At 34.4% G+C, this 18,745-nt stretch overlaps 2 protein-coding genes across 4 annotated transcripts in view; one reads left to right on the top strand and one right to left on the bottom strand.

The window, feature by feature from the left end:
* Nucleotides 1–18,745, top strand: part of LOC101739906 (hemicentin-2) — a 296,485-nt gene that overhangs the window by 126,824 nt on the left and 150,916 nt on the right. The window contains exon 1 of one of the 2 annotated variants that reach the window (XM_038017684.2): nucleotides 14,674–14,750. The exons of the other annotated variant lie outside the window; for it this stretch is intronic. The gene's annotated coding sequence lies outside the window, so the exon portion shown is untranslated. Of the gene's footprint in view, nucleotides 1–14,673; nucleotides 14,751–18,745 lie in introns of those variants that run through there. 2 annotated transcript variants of the gene reach the window in all.
* LOC101735696 (synaptic vesicle glycoprotein 2A) lies at nucleotides 5,476–17,313 on the bottom strand. Of its 2 annotated transcripts, XM_038017678.2 has the most exons (10): nucleotides 17,117–17,313; nucleotides 15,396–15,605; nucleotides 14,685–14,847; nucleotides 14,261–14,442; nucleotides 13,236–13,420; nucleotides 11,860–12,035; nucleotides 10,441–10,597; nucleotides 7,768–8,042; nucleotides 6,952–7,079; nucleotides 5,476–5,574 (listed from the first exon to the last, which is right to left on the bottom strand). In XM_038017678.2, exons 1-10 carry the CDS (start codon nucleotides 17,145–17,147, stop codon nucleotides 5,528–5,530), a joined length of 1,554 nt encoding a protein of 517 aa, XP_037873606.1. In that variant the 5' UTR covers nucleotides 17,148–17,313; the 3' UTR covers nucleotides 5,476–5,527. The 2 variants fall into 2 exon arrangements, with proteins under 2 accessions (XP_037873606.1, XP_037873607.1); XM_038017679.2 differs by lacking the exons at nucleotides 10,441–10,597; nucleotides 11,860–12,035 and having other exon boundaries at nucleotides 17,117–17,310.

The raw sequence follows: 18,745 nt of genomic DNA, 5'->3' as shown, positions 1-18,745 counted from the left end.
CATGGTGCTGCACAAGAATTTCGATTTTAAAATATATTAATTCAAAATCTTATTATACCTTTAAACGAACAATTCTTGTATATTAATATATATATATATATATATATATATATCTGAATCTCGGACCGATTTTCATAAAATTTTGTATACAGGAGATTTCGGGGGGATAAATCGATCTAGCTACGACTTTTTTTTCAGAAAATGTTGTTTTATTCGTGTTTTCAATAATCAACTCTTCCCGACATCTATTGACGAATAATAATACTGTTTTTCTTAATTGAGGGCATCTAGCCGCTTTAAAGACACAGCAAGATGGCGTTATCAGCCATCATTTAGTGAGTTCTTATTCCAGATACAGGGAGCGGTACATACGGCGCAGAACCGGACCGGGTGGAGAAGATTGACGTACAGTCATGAGTATTGAGGAAACGATCAGAAAGAAGAGAGTTCTTACTGAAACACTAGCAACCTGCCCTCGCTTCGCTTCGGGACTTAATTTATTATCGATTTTTTTTAATGCTCTTTTATACATTTGCTTTAACGATATTCAGTTTTTTTACATTATTTGCAGCACGCACTCTGTCAATATTATGTCAAAAGTCATAAGGTTACATTAGAAAATATAATATAGTTTTTAAATTTTCTAATTTTGCGCGCAATTTCCTTAATATTTTATTTCTTAAAAACCTTCTCCTGACAATAAAAAACATAACAAAAACAGAATTATCTAATTTGTTACCGGCGTTTTGAGGTTGCGCGTACATACATTACACAGATTCATTGTATATATATTGAATTATAGGTAGGTATAATAGGTAAATTAACGAAATCCTTACAGTCTACTACTACTATACTAAGCTAAATAAATCCCCGTACTGTTCCTAGTTGCACAAATCACTTAAGACATTCGCTTCCACACTTTTCGTGTCAATAGTTAAGCTTTTCTTTTCTTTGTTACAATCCTACCTATATCTGCCGTGACGCAGTAATGCGTTTTGGTTTGAAGGGTGAGGCAATCGTAGTACCAAGGTTGAATCAAGGTGGATGGCGCCATTTACGTTTTTGATGTCTATGGGCTCCGGTGACCACTAAAACACCAAGTGGCTCGTTAGCTTTTCCACCCATGTAAGCAATAAAAAAAATCCTATCTGCCACACAGGTTCAAACCAGAATAGCTTCTGGCTTCAGCTTGATTGGTGGGCAAGCTAACAGTGCTTATAACCTGAGCTTTATACAATTGTCACACTCGTATTACCCAAGTGGCGATCTAATTTGTGGATGTGATTAAGCCGACGGACTACGAAATTTGTTACTTATACCACTTATCCATAGTAATCCATATATTTTACAAAGAAACAAGGTACATAAGCACTAATGATGGAATTTTACTGGTGGTAGGACCTCTTGTGAGTCCGCGCGGGTAGGTATCATTACCACCCCGCCTATTTCTGCCGTGAAGCAGTAATGCGTTTCGGTTTGAAGGGTGGGGCAGCCGTTGTAACTATACTGAGACCTTAGAACTTATATCTCAAGGCGGGTGGCCCATTTACTTTGTAGATGTCTATGGGCTCCAGTAACCACCACCAGGTAGGCTGTGAGCTCGTCCACCCATCTAAGCAACAAAAAAAACCTCGTATTCCCTACGTGGCAATCTAATTTGGGGACGTGATTAAACCGATGGACTACTGCCACTTATCCATGCATTTTAAAAAGAAACAAGCATACAGCAACTTAAGCACTAATCATAAACTTTTCAAAATATAAAATTAATGACACATTTCTCGTTCGATGTTCTAGCGTAATTAAATGAAACACAAACAATGTACATGCACACATACGTACGTAAAACGGAAAATAACAACCGAATCACGATCTTATTAAAAATTCTTATCACTGTTATTAACTAACATGTTTTATCTGTCTCTATTGCGTTAGACAGCTGTACCCAAATATTAGATACACAGTCGATGTTACATGTTTGGGTTGCCTACTAGATAGAGCAATGGTAATTATTATTTCTGAGAAGGAATCATACGTATCGCAGTTTGTAAAACAGCTCTCGTGAATACGGCATGCCGAATAGCTAGCTTCTTTCGACGCTATTATTTCGAATTAATATTATAAATTATCTATTTATTAATACGTGAAGCAAAAACTTTGTATCCCTTTTTACGAAAATTGTGCGGACGGAGGAGTATGAAATTTTCTACACTTATAGAGAATACAGAGAAGAAGTGCACAATGCTAATATTTTTTTTAAATAATGCATAAAAGATACATTAAATCAATAAAGAAAACATTACACACACTACATACCCTGTATTTGACGCACACACGCATGCATACTATTTATTGTCAAACTTTTGTTCTTGACGTCTGTTGTCAAATGGAGAATAGATTAAATATTGTTTGTCTTTGTTAATATTTTTTATAGTGTAGTCTCGGCGAAATTTGTGATTATTGAAGTATAAAATACAATCATAATAGTGTACAAACTTACAATTCCAATTAATTATAGTCGAATTTTGACTACTGGGGGATCTCTAGTTTACATAAATATTCTATTACTGGAGAAATTATATAGTGTGAAATGAGATGATTTGAGTTGATTTGAATGAGGTGATTTATTTGAGACTAATCGATTGGTACAAAATTAAATGAAACTAGAAGAAAAAAGAAGAAAGAGAACTAGAGAAAGACTAGCAATATTGTGAGCTCGCCACCACCCTACCTATTTGTGCCGTGAAGCAGTAATGCGTTTCGGTTTGAAGGGTGGGGCAGCCGTTGTAACTATACCTGAGACCTTAGAACTTATATCTCAAGGTGGGTGGCGCATTTACGTCGTGGATCTAAGCAATAAAATAAAAAAAAACATAGGCACTACATTTGCTTGCGGCTTGGTTTCATGTTTCCACAGTTGTACCTTTTGACAATAATATACGGTAAATAAATAACCGTTATTACACTTTTACACATAAAAGAACAAAATATAACAAAACACTATACTTGGCTACTTGCGTTCCACCGTCAACAAATCGAAAAATTTAGTTCATCACATCTCGTGGCTATAGTCCGACAACGGTGTACATGTAGTAATGTCTAAAAGCTCTAGAAAACAGCTTTAAGTCCGTGCGCCAGAAAAAGAAACAATGAGCTGTTACCCCATATAAAACATAATATAGATCTTTAGTTTCTAAGTAAGAAGTACTTTTGAAAAAAGTGCGTGTGTGCAAAACGCAAGTCAAACACGGTAGAAGTGAAAATTATAAAAAATAAAAATAATCGCAAGAGCAGTGCTTCGCAGAATCTACCACCGGATCGGGAACGCGACACACTGAGAAGATCCGGCGAGAAACTCAGTGGGCTGTGTCTATGGGTTAGTAACTTCGATGAAATATCAAAGACCTGGTCATGATAAACTACTGCGCTTTCTTAATTTTACTTCACAAAATATATAGTATCACAAAAGATATAATAATTATAGCTAGTTTTAATAGATTTCTTCGTCATTCTGTCGTACGTTTTGTGTAATAAAAAATAACAAAATTAAACCAAATCTTATTCGTTAAATCCTATCGTAATTTTATTATTTTTCATTCCTTTTAATTTTAATAATAAAAGTTACTTTTAAATTAAAACCACTCTTACGGTTTAATCTCGCATTTTAATTTAAATAAAATAATTAAAATGAAATTTTCCATTATTTTTTTTAAATAACCCTGTGCTTAAACTGCCACATTAGCTTTACTTATGACTACGACTTCCGAAAACCGAAGCAAAATAAATAACACTTTTGCCGACTAATTTTTTTTAAGTCACTTTTAGTGCTCTCAGCCCTGGCAACTCTAATTGTAACGTTAAATTGTCGTCAACTTGGGTAATAGTAATACATATTTACATATTAATGTCAAACATTTTTTAACGGTGCTCTGTATGTTTTTTGAAAATCCACATGTCTTATGTACACAGTATTCACCGTTGGTTGATATTGCACGATGGGTTATTTAATTTGTCACATTTGTTTGCCATATACATTACGAGTGGACGTTCGGATTAAAATATAAATTTCGTAGGGCGTGTGATTGGCAATTTTAAAACAAATAAATGATTTCACAGTTTATATGTGATGGCGGAAGTAAATTTTGTTTGTTAATTAATTGTTATCAATTGCTCCGACAGACTCACACACTGGAAAAGTAACCATAGATAATACGCTTTTTTTTTATTAAATACTGCCACACACCTCGAGACATGAGTCCTTAGGTCTCAGCTTTTACAGTACAACGGTTGCCCTGCCCTTCAAACCGGAACGCGTTACTCCTTCACGGCAGAAATAGGCAGGGTGGTGGTACCTACCCGTGCGGAATCAAAAGATGTTCTACCACCAGTAAAACGCTTAATATAAAAGTAACTAACTAATGGACCATAAAGCTAGCTCTTGTCAAGAAGGTACAGCGCCATTTATCTAGCATTTGTAGTAACTAGCTCAATATAATTTGACTATATTTATTTAAATAAACAGATTCTAGAAAAGTTATGTATATATATACCTGTAATTCTGGATTTCATAATGATTCATTGTATTATTTTGATATACTCTTATTTTTTTAATTTCGAGATGTTGGCAACAATTGGATTGTCGTTTGTACATATTATAATCAATGTGACATTATTTGTCTCTTAAATATTAAGTGTATTATTTATACATTTATCACGTATCTTCTTGCAAATTCGACAATTTTCCGAGTTATTGATTGCTTTGTTGTTACAACTAAATATATTAACAAATAATCTTAATATATTTATTGGGAAGCTGTTATAGAACACAAGATATTTGACAGATGTCTGAATCTCGCTAACGACATTTTGAAGATAAGTATGCATATATTCGGGTATAAGTTCGGAACAATAACATTTTGAATATTCCAAGGAGTGATTTTGCCCAGTGGAAGATCTTCCCTTTGTTGTTATCCCAAAGGTATTCTATGGGTCCTCACGGTGCCATAATTATGTCTATTTCTGCCAGTGAGCATTATCAGTATTTCAAGGATAGACTAGAGTCTTTTCTGAAATTGAATTCCAAACCTTAGTGTGTAATTTATGTCTTATGTCTTTAAGTAGACCCCGGTATCTACTTATATAGGACTAGCCGTACTCACCCGCTTCGCTGGGTATTTAAAATTAACATTATTATTTATTTCCATCATTATTAAGGAGTCCAACACTCATATAAATATTAGCATATCCATTAAGTACATGTATTTTCTACATAGATACCAAGTTTCAAGTCAACCGGATGCATGGTTCTGTAGTTATGACAGAACGTCCATAAAAACCACTGTAAATTTATATATTAGTATAGATATGAAATCACTTTAAAACCCAAAAACGATTGTTATATGAACCGATTGATCCAAAATTTAAATTTCTATCACATCAACGATCATTTTTTTTAATACTAAGGAAAACAACAGCTATGAATCTATAATAATTTATTGTTTTTAACCTAATATTTACAATAATAGTTTCATTTCTCTTTCTTCTTCGGCAAAAAGAGCGTAACCAATGTCACAACTGAAAAAGAAAAAAAAAACGATTTTATCCATATCTCATATCTACATACTAGTGTTCACGTAATGATCGAAATTTGATCTTTAGTAATGATTGAATCAATGGCGCAATAGTTAGCGGCCCTAACTATTGCGACGAGGGTCGTGGGTTCGATTCCCGCATCAGGCAAACATTGTGTGATGAACAAGTTCGTTTGCTCTTTGTCTTGGTCTTTATTATCTATATGTTTACATATTTAAATGTATATAAGTATATTTCTCAGTCCCATAATCATTATCCATAACCCAAGGAACCTTAAATTGGAACCACATGACCATACGTGATTCGTTCTTATAAAAAAAAGCCTCTGAATTTACATTCATTTTACGGAATACATTTTCTCTTTAAGCTAACATTCCCTCTTTAAGCTACTTAAAGTAACTTAAACTTGAACAAAGAAAGAACAGGACCGGTATTAAACTGATTGGATTTGTACAGACAACGACAAAATGATTCATTACGTAATTTTTCTCATCTTTTCGTTATCCTTTCTTTTTTTTTATAGTAAGAATAATCGAAGGCTTGTAGTGTTATTAACAAAATAAAATTGAAAAGTTTTTGTGACAGACCACCAAAAAGAAAAAAAAAGTTGACTGCAAAACCAATTTCCTGATTTGACCAGTACATGTACAAACCTTTATCATAAAATTCTAGTAATCAATATATAAAGAAAAAATATGTTTTTCATTGTGTCAGATTAAAACGTATCACATAATATTAAATCTCATTGATCAGTAAAAAAATTATATGAAAGAAATTATTAAAACGAGCTTGCAAACTATAAACTATAACTTAATTAAAATTTCATATCATAAAGATAGGAAATTAATTTCCCTCAACGCTATAATCCAATGAATACCAAGTCTATGAATTAGATCCGATTTTTTATTAATTTTACAAACAGTTGAACAACTTTTATACCGAAATAACAGTAATTTGATTTTTTCGTGTTCTATATTATGTATGTATGTGTTTATAACAGTCATTGTTATCTCACAATCCAATTGCGTTACAATTAAGTTATTTAAATCATTTTTTAGGATTGACACACTGACATAGACACTGATTATCTTTGAGAGCAGATGAGCCTACGTATTGGACTGCAGTGGTCACCGTTGATAGTGGTGATGTTTGGTAGGCAGCGGCTTGGCTCTGCCCCTGGCATTGCTGAAGTCCATGGGCGACGGTAACCACACACCATCAGGCGGGCCGTATGCGCGTCTGCCTACAAAGGCAATAAAAAAAGAACACATCAGCGATGCCTATTAGCGCTTAAAAATCCTCTCAAACATTGCTTGAAGAGGAGCTCTAAAATTATAGCAAATTACAATTAAAACTTACACGTCATGATTCCGGCCATACTGAAGAACGGGATAATACATTGTATGTCTAGTAATATTGGAAACAGGACGTTTCCTACTAAAGTGCCGATCCGAGCAAACGTCATTACTAAAGAAATTGTGAGTGTCCTGAAAAACAAGCAGAGACAACTAAAATTCTCACCCACGCAACGCCTCGCATACTTTTCAACCACTTGTCAAGGTGTTATTAAAATACGCATTGGAATTCTAACTGATTAAAAACGTTATTATAAAAACTATTATAGATCTACTGTAGATATGTAACATATATGTATATAAATTATCTAAATTAGATATGCTACTATTTGTAGACTGTTATTTTCATTTACTATTATTTAAACTCATTTTCTCTTTCTTTGTTGTTTTTCTTATAGATTCGTGAGAAATTTTGATCCTCTTTGATATGCTTTGGGTAGATAACTTTAATCCAATTAAAATTCGTTACATTTATCCAAAAAAACTTCCATATGCAACATATTATGTGGTAAATTAAAAACGCTTACTGTTTTAAAATGCTAAATTTGAAAATCTGAAAGAATGGATATCATTTCGAGAGGTGTTATAAAATTTATAAAAAAAGTATAATAAAAGTTGAATGTAGACATATTCACAAATGTCAAGAGCCTGGCGTAAATTAATTTATGGGCTGCTATGGTCCCAATACCAGACAACTTACAAAGATCATTACTATACACATACATTTCCCTGAATGAGTTATACGCTACCATTTTACCAAGACTGTCATTCTTCTCTATTTTCACAGCAAAAGACAAATTAAAACTCCCAAAATGTTCACCTTACGGCTGTTGGAAAAAATTCTATCGTAACAGCTTGGATCAAGCTCTTAATGCTTTGCGTAATGGCAATGTCCAATGAGAATAAGGCGACGACTGCGGTTCTGGAATTGGCCCATCTCACGCCAGAAATTGCACCAGCGGAGATAAGACATAACGTTACGAGTAAAGCCTTCTTCCCTACTTTGTTAACGAGAGCTCCGGTGATGAAGTGTGGTAAAAGAGACACTAGGCCTATTATCATATTGTTTGTATAGGTTTCCGTTCCACTTTTAGTCTGAAAACAAAATCATTATATGTACATACAATAGTGGTAAGGTATTTTTTATTCTCTATACAAGTGAATGAGTGAAATATAGAGAAACGAATAAAATGCGATATATTTATCCTTTTGATATTTGAAAACTTAAATTTTGGTATAAATGTTTATAACAATAAAATTCAAATCGTAGAACAAAAAACGAATGGAGTAAAAGAAATACCATAATAAAAGTATCGGACTATGGCAATTTGTAATGAATAAACTAGAGACATAACCCAAGGAATGTTTACGTGAAGCAGGCAGACGGTCGAAAAAGTTATGCCAAATCACTATCTATACTAATATAATAAAGCTGAAGAGTTTGTTTGTTTGAACGCGCTAATTTCAGGAATTACTGGTCCGATTTATTGTTAAAATTGTTTCAGTGTTGGATAGCCCATTTATTGAGGAAGGCTATAGGCTATACCTATATAACATCACGGTAAGACCAACACCAGCTTCGGCTGCGTGCGCTGCAGTAACGGTTAAAGTTTCGCTAAAATAAAGATCGCTTTAAAAGATCTAAAAAAAAGTCCTCAATAGCATATATCTATATGTTAAGGCTCGCTCACTATAACTTTTTTTATGCTAACCAAATTTGTTCTAAAATAAAGCATTATTTGTGAACTATTATTCCACGCGGGCGAAGTCTAAAGCCAAAGCTAGTGCAGCAATAAGAGTACATCCCATAGGGGACATCACATAGCGGAAAAAAGTCGTTAACGCAGCCCTTAGACATGATAAGTTTAAATGCGGCCACCCATCTTCAGATACGAGATCAAAGTACAAGATACGCATGGCTGCTTACCGCTAGAAATAGGCAAGATGATGTTACCCACCCGTAAGAACTTACAGTAGTTGTTCTTATTTACGTTAGATGGAATACTAATACTGAGCTTGACGTAAAATAGTTGTTGAAAAAACATGTGTGGTTGGATTTTGAATTTCCGGCTTAAGCATTGATTTTAAATTTTATTAGAAACTAGCTGACCCGGCAGACTCCGTAGTGCCTCAATCGATAAATAAAAGACACATCAAGGGGACACATCAAAGGAAAAACAAAATTGTTTGTTTTTATGTAATTCCGAGCTTTTTTTATATTTTCTCATCTTTTAAACCTTCCCTGGACTTCCACGAATAATTCAAGACCAAAATTAGCCAAATCGGTCTAGCCGTTCTCGAGTCTTAGCGAGACTAACGAACAGCAATTCATTTTTATATATAGAGATATTAAAAATAATACAATGCAGAATTCCGAGTTCCTTTCCACATTTATATAAAATAGATGTCACATCTTACTGCAGACACTTTTAGGACTGTCAACATTTCTCAGTAACAAACTTGATGAAACAAAAACAATGAATTTTCATCAACAGTATTTTCTACTTTATGTAACTCATCATTTTCTAGTATACCGATAAAGTAATCGGAGATTTTCACCGCTTCGCAAATTAGCACACACAATTTTCGCACTTTGTGCATTCATGTGTTTTACCTTTGAGGCAAATCAAAGCGTGTAGATATTTCCTGCGCTTTGATTTACATTTCACCCATATTGACGTAAACCAATATTTACACCAGTAATTGGTATAATAAATTCAACAAATTAAAGAGCAGACGGTTAGCATGGTATGGACATGTGATGCGTAGAGTGAGAGAAGATGCATGTGACTAGGAGATGTATGAAAACGGTAGTGCAAAGTAGAGGGGGAAGAGGTCGACCAAAGAAGACATGGATGGAGTGTGTGAATGACGATATGAAAGAGAGAGAGAGAGGAGTGAGTGTTGAGATGACGGCTGATAGGAGAGAACGGAAGAGAAAATTAGCTGTGCTGACCCCACCTAGTGGGATAAGGTGGAGAAAAATAAGAGATTGGTGTAATAAATTATTATATTAGGTATAACAATTTATCACATTTTAAAGGTACAAGTATACAACATTTTAATATTACTTGTCTAAATAACAATTGGTAACAAGCCAATGATTTCCTATGATATTGATACTAGTGGTGGTAACGAGAATAATAGTGGATGTAACGGGAAATTATCTATTACAGTTGTATACAGTAAAAAATTTCTCTAGCAAATAAAGGGGAGTATTTTCCTCTGTATTAGTCCATCAAATTTAGAAATAATCTACCTCCGTAAATCTCCAGATTTGCCTTTTGTTTGGCCGGTTGTTAGTTTTTAATAAATCCTTCAGACTGCCTCTAATTATCAGACACTGATCAAATTATAACAAATTATAATCCTATCGATTCTTGTCAGAATTTATAAAGCCTGTCGTAAAACTTTAGAGCCTAAGTAAAACATTGGAACGATGGACTGATTTGTTCTTTTTTGAATAAAGACGAAAAAAAATTAATATACTTACAGGAACGCAATAGTCTTCATTTGTAGCATTACTGTTGCTTAATTTTAATTCACCTGTATATTTATCCAATAGGACACATAAATCTTGGTCGGCATTCATCTGACTATGTTCGACTATAGTTGATAATTGTGGAAACCAGAGTCTTACGACATTGTACCTAGGATAATTTAGCATATTATTAATTTTCTTAAACAGAAGACTTACATTACGTCCTGGCTTACAATACGACCATCGTTAATAAAATTAACGATAAATTCAAAAAGAATGAAGGTAATTGTGGAAAGGATTTTGCTATCACGGGTATTTGCTATATCAGCAGAATCTAAAACTAGTCTAGGCGAGTCTTAATCTCTGATAAATGACACGACAGGCTTCTTCAGTGGTGAAAATTAGTAACTGCTCATTTTCTTGTTGTCAAATTTTACGATACTTCAATCGTTGAGTCCGTCTTGATATTTCTCTTCTCTTGACCTTAAAATACTACTTGCAAATAACGCGGTTTTTCTTATGTTCTCTTTCAAACACGAGCAGGCATCATCTTTGACATAGATAGTCTATCCAGGCAAAACTCCTGACGTAAAGTTGTTTATTAATGATTTAGACGAAAAATCCCCACTTCGTCTCTTAAGAAATACAATCTGATCTTATTACTTAAAAATTTAATTAGACATTTGTTTTTGTATGCTAATTAGGAGAACAGTGGCTATCGATTTCTTTTCATCGGAATTCTCATTAAATACGACCTGAGTTAAATAAGCCTGAATAGTTTATTCTGTGAATTTCAATATTTTAGTTGTATAAGTAAATTAGATTTCCCCTGAACGAAATCGAGATCGTTTTTGAGTTTTTCCCTGCAAGTAGTATGTTTGCCATTCTTAATAATTAAACAGTAGACTATAAATGTAATACTAATTCCTATGCACGAATTTAAATTTATTCATTTCAATCTAAATTGAGAAACACTCCCACTCCCTCCACTATTTTAAAAACTAAACAAGGAAAGACCTTGAATACATAACATTGGAAGTATCAGGACACAGGCAAGATAATGGGACTTATCTGTCTTCATAAAAATTTACGAAACAAACTGATTGTACTGTTTGTTTTTGGTCACATTTTTGCGGTAGGCAGCGGCTTGGCTCTGCCCCTGGCATTGCTGAAGTCCATGGGCGACGGTAACCACTCAGCATCAGGTGGGCTGTAGTCTTCAGAAAAAATTACGAAACAAACTGATTGTACTGTTTGTTTTTGGCCACATTTTTGCGGTAGGCAGCGGCTTGGCTCTGCCCCTGGCATTGCTGAAGTCCATGGGCGACGGTAACCACTCACAATCAAGTGGGCCGTATGCTCGTCTGCCTACAAGGGCAATAAAAAAAGCTAGCTTGCCAGAAACCCTTATCGATCAGATTGGATACTCACTTTCCCATTATCAGAAAGAATAGAAAGCACAGTGTAAACAACAAGATGAGTAGTGACTTCCGAAAATTCGCTTTTACGTTCCGCAAGCTAATTAAAACTTGATCTTTAAGCGAATTTCTTTCTTTCTCATTCGTTATTAGGTCTTTTTTTATTTTGTCTTTCCACATGTCGACAAACTGTAAAAATGTAATTAGTGAATTACAGGTACAGTTTCCAAGATCTTCTTTCTTCGAGATCCTTTGTTTTATTTAGAAAAGTACACAGAATTATTTCAACATTGATGTAACATTTCTTTTAATGAATTTTTTATAATTAAAATTTAATTAAATTGAAATTTAATTAAATTTTAAAATATAAACAGGAAAGAAATATAATAAACAATGAAATGAAAAAACAACGAAACTAACAACCTGCAAACATTTAACCAATGCCACATCCATGCGAACTAGCTCCTTGTGGCGCCAATATCTACCCGCCACCGAGCGGCCGGCCGGCTGGTCGAGGCGATCTGCTGTGGTAATCTCCCTTGTTTATACATTTTAAGAAAATAATAATCTTTATAGTTTTTGTTAAATGAATTGTTTATAGCATAGCGTCGCATGTTGGTACTGTAAATTATTGTCATGTACTGCACGATCTGAAGTAATTGTAACTATTTTAATGTTCTCATTTAAGTGAATCTATGTAATTCTTTTGAGAATAAAGAATATCTTTAACCCGAAACGATTTTTAGTTCATATTTAGTTGTAGCTTTCACAACAGTAAGCCAATTATAGATAGCCTTTCTACAATAACCAAGCACACATTAGTTGGTAATATGAGCATAGCTAAAAACAGTTTAAAAGCATTAAGAAGTCGTCGTGGCCTAAAGGATAAGACGTTCGGTGTATTCGTGTTGAGCAATGCACCGGTGTTCGAATCCCAGGCGGGTACCAATTTTTCTAATGAAATACGTACTCAGCAAATGTTCAGAATTAACTTCCACGGTGAAGGAATAACATCCGTGTAATAAAAATCAAACCCGCAAAATTATAATTTGCATAATTATTGGTGGTAGGACCTCTTGTGAGTCCCCGCGGCTAGGTGCGACCACTCTGCCTATTTCTGCGGTGAAGCAGTATGTAATGTGTTTCGGTTTGAAGGGCGGGACATCCGTTGTAACTATACTTGAGACCTTAGAACTTATATCTCAAGGTGGGTGGCGCATTTGCGTTATAGATGTCTATGGGCTCCAGTAACCACTTAACACCAGATGAGCTGTGAGCGCGCCCTCCCAAATAAACAAAAAAAAAAAACGTAAATATATTTGCAGAAGGAATAATGATAAGAATAAATGAAGCTAATTTAACGCAGTGAATTAGTAAGTGTATTCTTACCGGGCACACGGAAGCAGTGTCGCATCTGTTGCTCTTGTAAATCTCAATTAAAATGTTCCTTACTTTCGCATATTTCTTCTGAGTCAATAGGTATTTTGGACTTTCAGGTAACCGTGAATATAAAATGCAAGCCAGGAAAGACCACAAAGATACCGCGAACAAATAAAAATTCCAAGTGTTTAGTACTACAACAAATATAGATGACTAGATTGAAGATTACTTTTTACTAATCAATGCAAAAGTGTATGTGATACTACCTGGAGCCACTGCGGTCATCCACAGTGCGTTTCCAGAGGTCTTTTTTGCCACGTACCATCCGGCTATGGAATGAGCTCCCCTCCACGGTGTTTCCCGAGCGCTATGACATGTCCTTCTTCAAACGAGGCTTGTGGAGAGTATTAAGCGGTAGGCAGCGGCTTGGCTCTGCACCTGGCATTGCTCAACTCTATGGGCGACGGTAACCACTCACCATCAGGTGGGCCGTATGCTCGTCTGCCTACAAGGGCAATAAAAAAAAATTAAAAAAATATGAAATATTACAATAAATAGTTATGAAATTAATATCAATGAATTTATTATTATATTAAAATGTTTTCAAAACACTTGTCTTATTTTAGAAACCAAACAAATTATATGCAAATAGAAATCAAAGAGAAAACAAAATAGCTTTGAGTAGACATACTTAGACGTTCTAGGATTTCGTTCTATGTCAATGGAGCTAGAAACATACAAAGGGTCTAATATAATGAAACTACACACACCAATTTTTTTTCACAAGTTTTTTTTTTTTTTTTTCACAAAGCTGCTGAATTCATAAGTGAATTGAAAACAGACCAGATGATATAATCAGGGTGATTTGACGAACGAATGGGTCGATATAATTAATAGCCGCTGTAACTATTGCCAATGCATTGTATCAGAGGGTAAATAAATTGACAACTAGCTCTATTTTGATACACGATAAGAAAAAATAGATCAGCAAACCATAAAATTTGGCCTTAGATAAATACACTTTTCTGACTTACCGAATTTACCGTCCAAAAATACGACGCGCCAGTCCTGGGTTAGTATTCCCCATGCCATCGCGGTACTGATAATTTGAGCAATAGCCGCAAAAGACGTTTGGCTGACCACTAACCTGTCTCTAATCTCATTGTGGCAGAATTCGGATATATAAGTTACTGAAGCACTTAATGATATTGCGAAACTGAAAGATATGAAAATCTATTTGTGATCTTGTAAATGTTTGATGTGAAATGTGTAATAAATGTTTGAGAAAGTTTGAAAGATGAGCAAGGCCTACTCATCACGAACATCACGTATCGCTGAACTAATGATATATTCCAAGTATTCCAAATCAATTGAGACTCCGGTTTCGTTTGATTTGAAGATTCACAAAATTCAAACTAACTTTTAATTTATTCTTTACTATTTTCAGGTAACACTCACCACATTCCTTCAAAGAATTTAGCCGTCAATAATACTTCATAAGTCTGACTGGATCCAGCCAATAGGGTAAATATGAATATTCCTCCAAAACCCAATATTAAGAATCTCTTCCTACCAAATGTATCAGTCAAGAACCCGGCCAAGACCGATGAGAAGAGAGAACCTGAAGTAAACAAAGTGATTTAAATTATCTAATAGTAGTATAATAAGTATGTAAGGTAAGGTTGGTAGCAAAGTGTGTTCCAGTTTAAAGCATCGAATTTACATTATTTACTGGTGGTAGGACCTCATGTGACCTCCGCACGAGTAGGTACCACCACCCCGCCTATTTCTGCCGTGAAGCAGTAATGCGTTTCGGTTTGAAGGGTGGGGCAGCCGTTGTAACTATACTGAGACCTTAGAACTTATATCTCAAGGCGGGTGGCGCATTGGCGTTGTAAATGGGCTCCAGTAACCACTTAACATCAGGTGGGCTGTGAGCTCGTCCACACATAACAGCAATAAAAAATAAAAATAAAAAAAATATCAATTTAAATTATTATTTTTGTTCGGGACGCGCGTAGAGTGTCGTACTGCCGAAGGGGTCCACTAATTGAGTGCCCCTCAGCGCTTCGCCCAAACTTCATTATTTCGTCCCATATAGAATCGGAAAAGATAGAAACGTCTAAGCTAAACTATTTTATGTCTTTACTAGCGAATACTTGAACTCACCCAAATATGGCGAGGCGTTCAACATGCCTTTCTCTATTAGATCCATGTTCAGATCGCATTCTGCCGAAGTTATAAGGTAAGATGTAGTGTGGGTCACCAGCACACTTGCTACTGATCCAGCAAAAGACACAAAGAGCAAATGGATGTGGAATCGTCCGAATTTACATTTTCCAAGCGCTTCGTTCAGCTCTTGCATAGGAGTCACTTTATCTGAAATCATAAGATAATCTATGTAGCTGTTTGTTTATGTGAGATAATGTTTCGTCTGAATAATCTGATAATTGCTTTGTAAAATATTTTGTGGCTCACTTTTCACTGATCTTAATAAAATAATAATATTTCGTATTATTTGTCATCAAAATTAAAACTATTCTGGAATAACTTAGGAGAGTATCACTTTTATAAAACACAGCGTAAAAGACAAAAACCTTTATAATTATGTATCTCATTTTTATAGAATCAAAATACTCGTAAAAATGACACTATTTTTGTTGATTTTCTTTTCTGGTCAGGAGGAAATCGCCGGTCTGGCCACTGGCCACTGGGGATGGAGGGCGGAAGACCGGGGCATGTCAGAGTCGAACTGACTCAAACCTCCTGTCGCTCAACAACCAACGTCCAAACCTCGCATGAAACAGAACTCATGAAAAGGCAAAGGGGGGAAAGTGAAGCGTTTAGTGCGGAGCACATCTCTCCCATCGCCCTCCCCCCTATTTTTGTTGATAAGCTTCAATATTTACGAAGGTGTAATACTTCACAATGCACCGAACGTATTATTACTTTATCAAGTATGGTAAACGTTATTAATTATAAATGTAAATATCAAACGAAATTAATCCATCAAAACTCGTCTCCCACAAAAACCAGCATCGCATTTTCGCTTCCGTAGCACGTTCCGGTGGCGGTCTTATTTTATTTGCAGTGGTAATTCCATCTGTGTCAGCATCAAAACTGTTTCTTTTTTAATTAACTCTTGATTTTCTTTGATCTTCTTTTTAACTTAGTTTTTAAATGGCTGGATGGATTTAAACTGATTAGTCTTGATCAGTGGCAGTAATTGAATGAAAAATCTTCCTTGGTTTTGTGGCTATAAGATCTTCTTGGAACTCTTTACTTATATTCTCCTAAACAACTCCCGCCAATTCGTAACTTGCATAAAAATTATACCACGTTATACCACCATGTCCCCGTTTATTCCACTTAACCTATAAATCGCATTTTATATCCAAGCGATCACGCAGAACATCTTTAAGATTATTCAAAAGCTATTACGGATTTTATTCAATTAACTGTCGACATCAAAATGTTTTGGATACATTCTTTCAATAATTAATAAAGTATTTATAAAATGTGGTTGAATAAAAATAACGCTAAGGGATCAAGACAATGAAAAATACCCGCCCAAAAATTACGTTTTTGATAACGAATATATCGCTATTCTTGACGAACCAACCACGAAACTTAAATATGTATTTTTTTTAGATTACACATAACAAGGTAAAAAAAAAGATACACAATAAAGAAAAACAAGTAAAAGAGGTGTTGGACAAAAACATTTTAGATTTCAATGCAGTATGTCTATTGTCAATTTATGATCCAAAGAAACACAATAAACATAAGACAATTATATATATTTTTTTACTCAACATTGATGACGAACAATGCACATTTAAAACACATTTATTAATTAAAACACATACAAAAAAAGATCATAAAATTACCATTTCCAATAGCACCTATATTATGTTCCATTTTCCCAAACTTAATTCGAGAATCTCCGAATTGAACCCAGCTTATTTATTTATACAATTAGAACGTATCTCTCGCACTTATCACGAAAATTCTATGTTTGTACGAATATATTAGTTTCCATCTTCATCCTTCATGTACTACTGACATTTCTTAATAACAACAGAATATCAGTTTTGCAGCGTTAATTATCTCGTATGTAAACTCAGCGAATCAGCCAAATAACATGACCCGCGTTGTATTTGTAAAGTGTTTGATTGTATTTCGTGTAAACGTTTCATGTTTAATTGGTTGTTGTCGAAAACTAAGTCAACACGAGATAGAATAACAGTTTCCGCATCGTTATATACAGATTGCTGTTGTTCAGGGAATTGATCAGTTGAGGTCGTAATATAGAAGGATTGTTTACTTGAAATCACTAAAGAGTTGTGTGTGGTGATAATATATTGTTTTTGACCTATGATAACTCAATGGGTACTAAAATCGCACGCTCCAAAAAAGTTTAATGTTTTTCATCCATAAAGAACAATAGACTAGAATATAATTTATTATAATATTACACATGACCATCAATGGTATTGTCAAACAAAAACATTAGTTTAGATTAATTTATTTTATCTATTTTATTGTAAAATTTAATTTGACACGTAGAATGAATTATGTTGGAACGCCAACATAATTCATTCTACGTGTCAAATTAAATTTAACGATAACGATCTAATCGAAAAGTTTAAAGTAAATAACTTTTCATAGCATCGTCTTTTAATAATCTACCTATATATATAAAAATGAATTGCTGTTCGTTAGTCTCGCTAAAACTCGAGAGCGGCTGACCGATTTGGCTAATTTTGGTCTTGAAGTATTTGTGGAAGTCCAGAGAAGGTTCAAAAGGTAGATAAATGAATGAAAATGCTCGGAATTGAATAAAAATAACAATTTTGTTTTTCCTTTGATGTGTCCCCCGTCGGACGGATTCCTTTTGTTTGTTTTAAGTTTATTTTATACAAAAGCTTAGGTATTTTATTTATCGATTGAGGCACTACAAAGTCTGCCGGGTCAGCTAGTAATAATAATAAATATTTACTAACAATCACGTCACGCTAACTGGTCCCGTACTAAGTTCGTAAAGAGCTTGTGTTACAGGTACCAGATAACGGAAATAAATGTAAGATTTTTATTATACACATACATATATTAAATAGCCATCCATAGCCACATCCATAAACATAGAAAATACGTTTTTTATATTTATCATACAAATATCTTCCCTGGGCGGGATTCGAATTCGCGACCCCCTTGTGTAGTGACCATGTCGCTTACCACTACACCAGACCGTTATACATCCTATTATTACGGTCGTAATACGGCCATACACTCACTATGTCAAGAACTAATCAAAATATCCGCCCATTCTGCGACATATTATAATATATAGCTATTCCATATATCCAAGCTCGAACAATATCAAGAATCACAATATTCGGCAGCTTATTTTTCGCTCAGCACAACTCAAACATAAGCTTCCAAACAAACACATTACGCAATTCAGAAAGGAAAAATAAGTTCTATGATTCGATTTGCATTAAAACTTCTTAATACTG

The sequence above is a fragment of the Bombyx mori genome, chromosome 19 (assembly GCF_030269925.1).
Source record: "Bombyx mori chromosome 19, ASM3026992v2".
NCBI lineage: Eukaryota > Metazoa > Arthropoda > Insecta > Lepidoptera > Bombycidae > Bombyx > Bombyx mori.
Note: the sequence above shows the minus strand (reverse complement) of the source record. Positions and strands in the feature narration are given on the sequence as shown.

Coding starts and splice junctions, on each gene's coding strand:
- LOC101735696 (XM_038017678.2), bottom strand. CDS start 17,147: ATGGAACATAATATAGGTGCTATTGGAAATG. Junction 15,606..17,116: donor TATAGGTGCTATTGGAAATG/GTAATTTTATGA, acceptor TTATGATTTCAG/ATAAAGTGACTCCTATGCAA. Junction 7,080..7,767: donor TTTTTTCCAACAGCCGTAAG/GTGAACATTTTG, acceptor CTTGTTTTTCAG/GACACTCACAATTTCTTTAG.